Source organism: Plodia interpunctella, chromosome 12 (assembly GCF_027563975.2).
Source record: "Plodia interpunctella isolate USDA-ARS_2022_Savannah chromosome 12, ilPloInte3.2, whole genome shotgun sequence".
Taxonomy (NCBI): Eukaryota; Metazoa; Arthropoda; class Insecta; order Lepidoptera; family Pyralidae; genus Plodia; species Plodia interpunctella.
In genome coordinates this window covers 8,047,911-8,059,563 of record NC_071305.1, presented here as the reverse complement: position 1 = coordinate 8,059,563, position 11,653 = coordinate 8,047,911, and the positions used below count along the sequence as shown (strand labels likewise).

The following is an 11,653-nucleotide window of genomic DNA, read 5'->3' as shown; positions in this document are numbered from 1 at the left end:
ATGGTTTAATATCTGACGACCTCGGTGGCGCAGGTCACTGAACCGGGAGGTCCCGGGTTCGATCCCCGGTCAGGTCATGATGGAAAATGATCTTTTTCTAATTGGCCCGGGCCTTGGATGTTTATCTGTATATGTATATGTTATAAAATATAGTATCGTTGAGTTAGTAACCCATAACACAAGTCTCGAACTTACTTTGGGGCTAGCTCAATCTATGTGATTTGTCCTAATATATTTATTTGTCTTAATATATTTATTTATGGTTGATCCAAAAATTCTTGCAATTTTGAAACATGAAAGAACACTAACAAGCGTGCCATCATTGTCAACTTCTGAGAACAACCCATGTCTGATCGAAGGTTGAACACAGGATATTGGCTTTTTCTAACAATTGTTACTATATAAATGCCGGGGAGCTAAAACAAACATCATTAAGTATTTGGATACCAAATAATTAAGTGTTTCTACAATGGAATACCTTGCAGTTTTATTGGCTTTAGCTACAACCGCTATGGTTAGTATTGATATATTCTTATAAGGTAGGAATATGTTCAGTTCTCAATCGGGGTCCATTTTGACTTTGTACCCCGACGACATTTTTGAGATAAGTATTGTGTAAAGTTTAAGTATTACTATTTTTTGTTGTAATTTTAGCACAATACTTTTTGCCTTTTTACTTTTGATCCTAAGATTTAACTGACAGAGAATGCCATATGGCATTAAGTTGCACCTCTTGTTATCTATAAGCAATAAAGTTTTTATAAATTGCTATAATGTTAACAAAGTGCTTTTAAATTCAAATGCATTAATTTATAATGATGTAATGTCACCAGGCAAACGACACAGCGGAGAACGTGGCTACACTCCAAGCGAAGTTCGTGACAGCAGGTGAAGCCTGTATTGAGGAGTATCCCATATCTGGTGAAGATATAACCTTGTTCAAGAGCGGGCAGTTCCCTGACAGCGAGCATGCTGGCTGCTTCAGTGCTTGTGTCCTGAGGAATATTGGGCTGGTAATAATATTTTCTCTTATGTGGTTTTCGTATCAATTTGTATTTTCCGTCGATAGGTCGTTAGCCATTCGCACAACCTCAAAAAAATACTGAAAGGCCACGTCATGGAAAAAAAGAGAGGGGAACCTCTCTTTTTTTCCTTCAATAGTAGGAGAAATTTTAAGCCTATGACGTAAGAGTTTCGTATATAGGTACACTTTATTTAATAGTGAAATAAATATTGATCTATTCAAGAACGTCGTACATCCTATAGGATTATAGGAATTCACTATTTTAATGGATCTATCACAATTATTCTGACATTATGAAGACGTTTCACAATTCCAACATTAGATTTATCCGTTTATACTATAACGTTTCACGTTTTTGCGCCTTTGCTCAAAAATTTCAAGAAGTTACTATATATATTGTATAAAAAGCAGGTTGTGATCGCTGATACAAATACAATATATATGATCTTGATTTAGTACACCACTTATATTTTAAATACAAATTTAAAAATAATAACAAAATGTTACAAACGTGAATATAAAATTAGGAATGTAAAACATATTCCAAATATATTTTCAGTTCGACGACAAAGGAAGCCTGTACCAACCTGATAATCTTGAAAAAGCTACAGAAATTTTTAATGAAGAGAAAGAAATTGAGACCATTAAAGAACTAATCAGCACTTGCGCCAAAGGTGAGATTGAGATTTTATAAATGCAAATCCAACGAATGTACTAAAAAACGCATTTAAATCCTACTTATTCATAAATAAACTAGTTTTTATTTTTGTCGTAATTTCCTATAGAAGAAACTAAAGTGAAACTTAAAAGTAATAGAAAAGGAATTTCGTGGCAATTGCTTTTCGCCGTCTTTGTTGCATCTATTTATATACTTTGGTATTTTCAGTAAACGAAGAAACCGTTACGGATGGTGAAAAGGGATGTGAACGCGCTAAGCTGCTTTTCCACTGCTTTGTAGAAAACTCCAAATAAGGCGTGTAGGTAAGGAAAGCAAAGCGTGCGTTTAGCTTTATGTTTAGCAGCCTTTAAAATAACTATATCTTATTAAGACACTAGCTTGTGGCTGCGGCTTCACCCGCGTGAATTTGAAGTTAAGTAATAAATTCTTCCGCCTTAATTAATTTCAGTCAAGCTACTTAGATTTTAATCTAAAATTTTAAGTTAGTTTTATTATTACTGCACAATTAATTATTGTAGAAATACGTACTTAATTTATTCCTAATAATGTCCTTAAATACCTACAGAATTACTTGTTCTTTAAACATTTCCATTAAATATTTTCTTATTTGATTTTCCTTGCTTCCAGAGAGTCGTGCAGCTGAATGCAATCGCCACAAAACAACCTACTTGGCTATTATGGATAAAGAAGAATTGGAAATAAATTAAAATAACATATTTGAATTGTGGACAATGTTAAGTTAGTGTTATTAGTAAAATATAGTTTCTTATTGCAAAATTTACTGGTGTTTTTTTATTAGACACTTCGGTGTCATTTGAGACCACGAATGGGACTCACTTTGTTGTTTATAACGGCATTGCCAGATTTCTTTGGGGAGAAGCGCGTAAGATTTAATCCAGGAGATAAAACTAAATAAAGGAATTATTAAAATTAAAAGGAATAATACAATGAAAATTTTACACTTTTTTCGAAGATTTTATTCAGGTACAAATAAGTTTGACACAATAAACTCCAAACATTCAAATAAATACATGTCACGAAGTTCGCTATCCGATGCTTACAATATGAACTTATTTCTATATAAATATTGATTTCTTTCGACATTATCTTCTTTCTGGGGTTATAATTTTGATGATCCTTTCAAAAATCGATGTCAAAATTGAACTGTAAATAAAAATTAATATATAAACGAACTGAACAAATGATAAGTAATTTTTCCAAAAATAATTTAGTCCACAGCAATGTAATTCAGTCCCTTCAGTTTGTATTTCTATGTGAGTTTTGTAACATCGCATAGAAAAACTAGGCATTCATAAACTAAAAAATTTGAGCTGACTGTACATAAACTTTAACTTCTTATAAGAACTCTTTTTCATATTTGAAAGAAATATATGTATAGTCGGGTGCATAGATAAAAGAAATATATGGTCGGGTGCCATGATGTGATATCACACCCACGATAACACAAAGTTTTTATAATAATATAAGCAATTTTGTGATTGGTTCTCTGCATTTAACTAGCTGATAAATCATCAACATAGGACACTATTATGACCTCGGTGGCGCAGTGGTAAAGCGCTTGCCTCTGAACCGAGAGGTCCCAGGTTCGATCCCCGGTCGGGTCATGATGGAAAATGATCTTTTTCTGATTGGCTCGGGTCTTGGATGTTTATCTGTGTATGTATATGTTATAAAATATAGTATCGTTGAGTTAGTATCCCATAACACAAGTCTAGAACTTACTTTGGGGCTAGCTCAATCTGTGTAATTTGTCCTAATATATTTATTTATTTGTAATACCTTCGGGGCATGATCAGTAAGACACGTGAACGCCATCTTGGCTCGGTCGCATCCTTTATCACCATCCACTGTCATTTCTTCGTTCACTGAAATTAATTAAATTAAAAGCACATAAATTTACGTGAATCATTTGAAAACTCATGGTTTTTGTCTAACAGTTTTTTATTCTGCGCAAGCAAACAGGCACTTGCAGTCCACTTGATGAGAAGTGGTCACAGTTAGTATATGGACACCTGCAATACCAGATAGACGCCTACAACAACAGATGTGTCACAAATATAATTATACATATTTATATGTTTTTATTCGAACTTATCAACTTATAGTGGAAATTACAAATAGTTGGAAGTTTGTTTTTTTATCTTACCTGAAGAACATTCTCCAATAAGTTCTGCTACTTTAGACAAATGCTCGTCATTGTTTTTAAAGATTGATTTGGCACTGTCCTGAGCCCCGGCTGCAGAAAGTTTGCCCATATCATCCATCTGAAGGAAGAGTGAGTTTTATATATATATGTCATCAACATTGCTATAGTCCTCCACCAATAAAAATATTCGTTTTGATGTAGATATGTGCCTAAATAATTCTTATAGTAGTTAATTACTCTGAATGAACACAAAAATGTATAGAATATATTTAAGCTATTGAAATTTTATGTCAATTTAGAACTGTACTAAGGAGCCAAATCCGATGATTTATAAAATCAAAGGTTTTTGAAGTGAAAAACCATCAAAGGTTTCGCATGTAAAGAAAACGATATAGAAGAAGAAAATTTGTCGCATCAAAACTTTTTGAGCTATATTACGCTTTAATTTCAAACAAATATTGTATAGTTACAATGCCGATCTTCTTAAACAAACACGCCGCGAAGCACCTCGCGTTCTCGTTGTCCGGCAGCATCTTCTGTCTAAACACCCTGATATCCGCAGCTGAGAGCGGATGGTCCTTGATGCATGCTAAACCGCCTGATAACAGCTTCGCTTGGATTGCCGCCTTTTGTGCTGGAGACACTGCCTGAAAGTTCCCAAAAGGCCAATTTTGATAATGGACTCAATTTCAACCGATAACAGTCTTATAACGAAACAACATTATCCACCCAGAATGAGAAGATATTGATAACATTTATATGACGTCCTAAAATGGAAGTATAATAATGCACTGTAGACATATTTTTTAGTAAGACATATATTAGATGTAGATACATATAATAAAACTGTAATTAAGTATGCTATGTCTGTACATAGGAGATATTAAGGAACAGTGATTATTGGAAGTTTGCGGGACTAATAGCAGCCAAAATAATCGTTTTAATTGTTGTCTGTCACATAAATTAAAAGTGTGCATGAAAATAATAAAACACAAATTTAATCATATTTATAAGCGTAGAAATATTTATGCATTTATGCGATAAAATGATTTGTCTATTACCAGCTTGGTTGATCATCTTTCTGTAAATAATCAAGAAACCCGATAATTCCCGGCGCCAATACCTACCAAAAGGTATTTTATATCAATTAAGGTTTCTTATCTTTTTAATAACAAACCGTGCCATGACAGTTAAACACGACCGTATGAACTGGCAGTTCGTACAACGTGAGTTTCATCGTAATTGCATGTAACTGTATTTAATGCGCTCCCATTGCTTTGTAATTGATGCACCTTCATTGTTCTGAGCTGCATCCTTAATAACCTGAATTTACCTGGTCACTTTACTTAATTAGATCAGTTGTAGTGTCATAAACACACTGCAATAACCTAACTTCTAATTATTCCTTACCATATGCAATTTTAAATAGAATCATTCCACAACTGTCTATTTATTTCATAGATGCCTTTCATATAACACTCATAATACACTTGTTATATTTCGACAAGAGACGTAGGAATCATGTGTGGCTGTTCAAGGGCCTGGCCGGCAAATCCAAAAGGTGCTGGCTTTGTCAATGAGAATATATGTGCCAATCAATAGTCTGAGTACTAATGATGCCGAAAACCATACGAATTGGAAAAGAAAAAGTAGTAAAGAAGTCATTGCCCCCGATGCTTATACTTACAAGTTGGGAAGCAACTTGGATAATGCTCAGATGAGAGAGAAGGAAACTCTTTCCATTTCGATTTTGGCCTTTCCTTTCTTCTATAGAATAGAATGAAAATTAATAAAAATTATGAAAAATAAATAAATAAATAAACAAGTTTGTATGTATTTTATGTATTAAACTATTTATGTAATGTATTGTAATTGCGTGAATCTGTTACTTCTTCTTATATGTATAATATCTGTTCTTGTTTTATATACAACTAAATAGTACCTATGTTGTCAACACGCTATACTTATTATGTTTTTTGTTATATTTTCGGCATTATTTTGTCTATATCTACATGTTATTTTTATTGTAAAATGTTTCTTATAATGACTGCTTGTGCCAAAATAAAAAAAAAAAGAATGCTCTTTATTTTGAACACAAACATATAGAAAAACAAGAAAAAAGTGTGTGCGCTTCACATTAGGCGACGACGCGAGGGCTCAGTGTTACGTTAAGCAAAATGCCCAGCACTGATTTTCAGCCATTACCTAATCCTACTTATTAGTAGACACTTGCGTCCGGTGAAGGAAAACATCGCGAAACCTGCACACTGATTGATTATTAACTTGTGTGTGAAATGGAGAAGGCAATGGCGAACCACTTCATTAATAAGACCTACCAAGAAAGTTTTTATGTTTCATTGCCTGTAATGAACATGACCCTCAGATATACACAGACCACTATGAAAATGGAGAAGAATGCAGAGCTATCAAAATCGATTGAATATTTTCAAATTATTATTCTATTTCCTCATTAGTATAATTCCTTGTACTTACCAAAATAGATCCAGCAACGCATACTAAAGCTACACAAACAAAATTCAACTTATTCATGATCACTGTGTATTCGAACAAACTCAATTGAATTGCACAATCAATAGTACACCCAGTTATATAGTAAAGCATGATTTTACCCAAATTCAGCATGACTTTACCGGTAATCCCAGCCTTGGGCTGCAGGAAACATGGTTTCAGATTAATCTGACCTAGAATTCGATATAGTTGTTGTGGTTTCCGTAAATTATGGTACCTATACATATTCATAAGTAGACCAAATACCTTTCGATCCGCAGGCGTATTACCATTACCCCACGACAAAAGTTATTAGTCAAATAGAAATTATGCATTAAAATCTAATGTTAGTTATATACATTGAAAACTGTTAAAGTAATGTTAAAGACTATGTGTCTGTCCTATGTCTGTCCTACGAAAATGTGTATTACAAATACTACTGACGCAATAATACCAGATTAGTAGAATCAGTTATTTAAAACATATCATTTTTCAACAAGTTTTTACTGTTGTAACGAGATCTTATTGCATGACAAAAGTATGACAAAAATATCATGTCCGTGCATTAAACCGTTGAGGAGTTCCCACGTTAGGAGCCTTGTTGCATCAGGTCATGCTTCATGATCATCATCAGGTCATGCTTATTATAATAATGCATTATCATCCGAACTAAACGTGCCTATACGAAATTTCAGCTCAATCGGTTCAAGATATCTGCTTTGAGTTGCAAAATTCCACCCTGTTAGACATATAGTGACATAGTATTACAATAAACGCTTGTAAAATTAAGAGGATTAATAAATAAAAAAGGGTGTTCCAACTTAAAAATGTATGTATTTATAGACAGTAGCAAACAGTGATAGTATTAGACAACAGATATCCATTATCGACAAGAGTAACATAATATTGAGTAGGAGTAGTCATAAAATTTAGATTCACTAAAATCACAGTTTCTTCAATTTCATCGATTGCCGAAATCTCTTCATAGCCTACGGTTACTTAATGTCAGGATAATTTAGATCTGGAGCTGAAAAAAAGAAATAATTATATTATTTCACCAATAGAATTATCACACAAAAAAACATTGTTTGCGTGTCACCAGAATACCGTGAACATAATTTGCACTATATGTACTGAAATTAAAAATGCAGATCAGTTTAGGTCCTAATCTAGATCACAGGTGATCAGAAGCCTCCAGTTTTAGTAACCTATAGTAGCCTTTGTTATACTGATATTTAATAATAGAACTTACTGCGTCCTTGTGTTTAGCCATGCAAGCCAGTAGGAGCTTGGCGCGTTCACAGCCCTTATCTCCATCAGACACAGATTCATCATTCACTGGAAATAGAAAATAAAAATCATAATAAGAAAATAAAATACTCCACAGGTAAGCAATTGAAAAACGCCATATCGGTACTGCTTTTTAATGAAATTTTATTTGTCAGTCCAATTCAGATAATATTTTATTTCAGAAATATAACTAATAAACCCACTAATAAGCTTCTAATCAAGTACCGTAGTTGATTAGAAGCTTATAGTGGGCGTGTTTTTTTATATTTCTCAATTGACGTGATCGTATACCAAACGTCGAAATTAAACATTGCACTGAAGCCGAAGATATGAAAGATGAATCACGGAGTGAAAAGAAATAAGAATTGGTGGAAGACTTCGCTAGTCGAGGAGACAATCGATGGATCAAAGTAGTGAAGGACTAGCACTGAGATAGGGACAATAACCGATGAATTAAACCAGCCCGCTGCTGGTGAGATAATATTGTATGAATAACAATAAATGAGACGGGCGCAGGAGCATAAAAAGTGGCACGAAAAGGGCCATCATCGAGTAGTGGCTTAATGTGACCTGATTAAAATGTGAAAATTATGTGTTGATTATTAAATTTCTTCATACCTGAAGCGCACTCGTCTGCAATCTCTGCGTACTTCTTCCTATCTTCCTCAGCGTTAACGTATTTGGCTCCGATTTCTTTGGCCCTTTCTGGTTCGTAGAGGCCTTGGTCGTTTATCTGAAATTGATTTGATAAATATATTTATTTTTAAATGTTTAACACAGAATGTAAGCCCATAATAAATATTGTTATTTTCTTCATCTCATGCTTATTCAACTTTTCTGCTTTATTTTTATTTAACAAAATGCTAGTGGAATTCTTTTTCTTTTTTAGATGCGATTTATTACCTTTGCATTACAATCTTTTGCTTATCACAAATAATAGAAACAGCTCTTTAATGACTTACAAACTTAGCTTTCTTGAAGACGCAGCCGATGGCACAAGGTTCGATTCCCTCAGTGCTCTTCTTCTCCTTTGCTTCCTTCAGCTTCTCCTCCGAGATGTTGTACTCTGTACTGCACTCCTGGACAAACTTCAACACCGATCCGTGGATCGCTGCTTTTTCTTCGTCACTTAATGCCTGGAAAATATATACAGTTTCTTATTTAACGTTCTCTGTAGCCACAGACGTTTGTTTCATATTTAATCAATTTATTATCTGCTATCAGACACCATAGTCTGGGTGTATTGAGGATTACCCAAATTATCCACGGGAACGAGAAAAAACGGTACTTATATGTGCGTTCGAAGTCGCAAGCAAAAACCACTTCTCAAATAAAATTTTACTTAAAATCGTTAGGCTAGAAAAAATGGTGGAACCAAATCACGCCAAATTATTACTATTTGTTTATAAATATGTCCAAGATGAAATCACAATCATCACAAAATATATGAAACTTAATAAGCGTTGTTTAAAAATATGAAAAAATATATGGAAGATGAAAGCGTTAAAATAAACGAACATTTAAAATTTACAAACATTACACAAAATAAAATAAATATAAAATTACTCACTAAAACTTTGCTGAAAGCAACGGCTACAAACGCCAGACTCAAAACTAAACGGAGAGACATTTTCAAATGCTAATTAATTATGACACTGTTAATGACATAGACACATCCACTTGCAGGTCTCAAGTTGTTCTGCCTTTATGTACCTCTAACATATTTATATATAACCCACAAGCCATTTGTAAGATAATTATCTCGCACGAACTATGAAAATTGAAAAAATGCCTCACAAAAACTCGCAGGTAATTTGTATCGCTGGTAATGTTCAGATCATTTTTGAGGTAAATAAGGAAGTGGTTATTTGTTAGGGATCGCACATTTAGAGCTAATGATTTGTCGGCTAATTTGGACTTCATTTTGTCCGTTGACAAAAATATGTTGGAAAATTTTGGACGAATTGGTAGTAAATGAAAAGTCATAAATTACGCCTAAATCACTGGACAAATTTTAATTATATTTTATACATCAGTGATTACTGACACATAATTAAAGCTCAGTGAATATACGTAAACATGTTTGTGTTATATGGTTATTTGATTCATGGGATACCATACTTAAGAAATTGAGTATCAGCCAATCTTCTTGAAATTTTGCATACATATAATTTGAAGTATAGAGAAGGACATAGGGTCCCATGGCAAAGTTTTGCGGACCGAAGCCGCGGGCCAAAGCTAGTTTGAGAGTCTAATAAATGTAAGTGATGTGAAAATCTAAACGTTCTTATAATAATAATAATAAATCAATCGATCTGTCAATGAGTGCAATTAAAAAAATCCTCCGTCCACTCGTACTCAATCACTCTGTAATCTACTTGAACAATTGCCTTCCTTACGTAAGTATTTTTTTTCCTAATTGGATCTATAGTCTCTGGTAGGATTTCCTTGTTCTACCTATTGCATCATCTCAAACTTGGATGCATCACAATGTTACTGTTGCTATGTGAAATTTTAGATTACGGCTTGTCTCTGTAAATCTGCGATTTATCCCTTCTTAAAAAACTAATTACTAATATGATGTCCTTTCCTATTACATTTTATTATTTATTTTATTATTCTCTAGTTAGTTTTGTCATAAACTAACTAGTTAGTTTATTTATTAGTTAGCTTCATAGTTAGTTTAATCATAAACTAAGTAATTAATTGTCCAGATTGGAACAAATGAATTCAACGAAATGGTAACCAATTTTCTATTGTAATTTTTTTTCTATTATAATAATATTTGGGAAATAAATAAAATAGCCGAATTGATAAAACTTGTCAATCAACCACATCGTATATAAAGAATACGAAAGTGTATACTTATTAAATAGATCCTAAAGCCATGTCATCCTTTGGGTGATTTGAATTAAATCTCACACCGGTGTTAGCAATTAATACACTCGAAAAGAAAGATTCTAATCTTTGTTATTCCTAATTCTTAGCTCATTTTTTAAATAAAAGAAACAATACACGCTATGTCCACAACTGGTGATAATCAATTAGAGATAATGATATTAAATCTTTTGTTGTTTAAAAATCCTTGGAGCGTGCATAATGGTTGTCATCATCATATAGTCACTTAAATTCTCCATATACCTATAATAATTTAAGTGAATATGTGATACTAGACAATAGTCTACAACTATTATATTACAATTGCGTATAGAAATAGGGACTATGAATTATGACTAGGCGGATAAAATTTAGTAGGTACTTTTTGGATTTAAATTTTAAATCAGGTGCATACTTGGATTTTATCAGTACTAAGGAAAAACCTAGTACTAAGACGATATGTGAATCCTAAGTTGCGTATTTACAATTAATCGCTAGAACTTTGAACTTTACTTCTTTTAGTTTAGTGTAAGAAGAAGAAGTGTAGCACATAAGAGTTAAAAACGCGGAAGAGCGTTTCAACAGCTGCGGTCGCGCTGAAATTTTAATAAAGACAACATTTAGTTTTACTAACTGACTTTAAAATGGTTAATTTGTACTGTGTTAATGTCAACTTTGTGATTTTGGAAATGATTCCTTCCTCAAGAAAATTGATGAATCGTAATGACAGCGAGGCCGCAGCTACGCCAGTAATATATTCATGTTAAAACGCTCTGAAAATACCCGACTACGAACTACGTTGAACACCGCTTTGCTGAAAGTATCGTTACCACAATCAGGCTGTCTGTAAAGTACCTCAGTAAGTAGTTTGACGACCTCGGTGGCGCAGTGGTAAAGTTCTTGCTACTGAACCTAGAGGTCCCGGATTGGATCCCCGGTCGGGTCATGGTGGAAAATGATATTTTTCTGATTGGCCCGGGTCTTTAATGTTTATCTATATATGTATTTGTTATAAAATATAGTACCGTTGAGTTAGTAACCCATAACACAAGTCTCGAACTTACTTTGGGGCTAGCTCAATCTGTGTGATTTGTCCTAATATATTTAT

The 11,653-nt window shown here is 33.4% G+C and overlaps 4 protein-coding genes across 6 annotated transcripts in view; 1 reads left to right on the top strand and 3 right to left on the bottom strand.

Moving 5' to 3' along the window:
- The window catches only part of LOC128674085 (general odorant-binding protein 72), an 85,302-nt gene that overhangs the window by 66,260 nt on the left and 7,389 nt on the right, over window positions 1-11,653 (bottom strand). The window lies entirely within an intron of this gene.
- LOC128674086 (general odorant-binding protein 28a) lies at window positions 421-2,472 on the top strand. Of its 2 annotated transcripts, none has more exons than XM_053752401.1 (5): window positions 421-514; window positions 834-1,013; window positions 1,584-1,698; window positions 1,911-2,001; window positions 2,331-2,472. In XM_053752401.1, exons 1-4 carry the CDS (start codon window positions 470-472, stop codon window positions 1,994-1,996), a joined length of 426 nt encoding a protein of 141 aa, XP_053608376.1. In that variant the 5' UTR covers window positions 421-469; the 3' UTR covers window positions 1,997-2,001; window positions 2,331-2,472. The 2 variants fall into 2 exon arrangements, with proteins under 2 accessions (XP_053608376.1, XP_053608377.1); XM_053752402.1 differs by having other exon boundaries at window positions 1,911-2,005.
- Window positions 2,664-6,649, bottom strand: LOC128674078 (general odorant-binding protein 28a). The gene is made up of 5 exons (XM_053752388.1): window positions 6,364-6,649; window positions 4,341-4,517; window positions 3,871-3,988; window positions 3,504-3,589; window positions 2,664-2,867 (listed from the first exon to the last, which is right to left on the bottom strand). Exons 1-5 carry the CDS (start codon window positions 6,628-6,630, stop codon window positions 2,844-2,846), a joined length of 672 nt encoding a protein of 223 aa, XP_053608363.1. The 5' UTR covers window positions 6,631-6,649; the 3' UTR covers window positions 2,664-2,843.
- Window positions 7,193-9,395, bottom strand: LOC128674083 (uncharacterized). Its single transcript, XM_053752395.1, has 5 exons — window positions 9,239-9,395; window positions 8,631-8,804; window positions 8,287-8,401; window positions 7,631-7,716; window positions 7,193-7,405 (listed from the first exon to the last, which is right to left on the bottom strand). The coding sequence occupies exons 1-5, from the start codon at window positions 9,296-9,298 to the stop codon at window positions 7,394-7,396; spliced, it is 447 nt and encodes a 148-aa protein (XP_053608370.1). The 5' UTR covers window positions 9,299-9,395; the 3' UTR covers window positions 7,193-7,393.

What these genes read in the sequence shown, in the direction of transcription:
- LOC128674086 (XM_053752401.1), top strand. Translation starts at nt 470, where the DNA reads ATGGAATACCTTGCAGTTTTATTGGCTTTAGCTACAACCGCTATG. An exon ending in CTTTAGCTACAACCGCTATG is followed by an intron (nt 515 to 833) that starts GTTAGTATTGAT and finishes TAATGTCACCAG; the next exon opens with GCAAACGACACAGCGGAGAA. An exon ending in AATCAGCACTTGCGCCAAAG is followed by an intron (nt 1,699 to 1,910) that starts GTGAGATTGAGA and finishes TGGTATTTTCAG; the next exon opens with TAAACGAAGAAACCGTTACG.
- LOC128674078 (XM_053752388.1), bottom strand. Translation starts at nt 6,630, where the DNA reads ATGAATATGTATAGGTACCATAATTTACGGAAACCACAACAACTATAT. An exon ending in GCGTTGCTGGATCTATTTTG is followed by an intron (nt 4,518 to 6,363) that starts GTAAGTACAAGG and finishes GGGAACTTTCAG; the next exon opens with GCAGTGTCTCCAGCACAAAA. An exon ending in TATTGGAGAATGTTCTTCAG is followed by an intron (nt 3,590 to 3,870) that starts GTAAGATAAAAA and finishes AATTAATTTCAG; the next exon opens with TGAACGAAGAAATGACAGTG.
- LOC128674083 (XM_053752395.1), bottom strand. Translation starts at nt 9,298, where the DNA reads ATGTCTCTCCGTTTAGTTTTGAGTCTGGCGTTTGTAGCCGTTGCTTTC. An exon ending in TTGCTTTCAGCAAAGTTTTA is followed by an intron (nt 8,805 to 9,238) that starts GTGAGTAATTTT and finishes TATATTTTCCAG; the next exon opens with GCATTAAGTGACGAAGAAAA. An exon ending in TCTTCAAGAAAGCTAAGTTT is followed by an intron (nt 8,402 to 8,630) that starts GTAAGTCATTAA and finishes AATCAATTTCAG; the next exon opens with ATAAACGACCAAGGCCTCTA.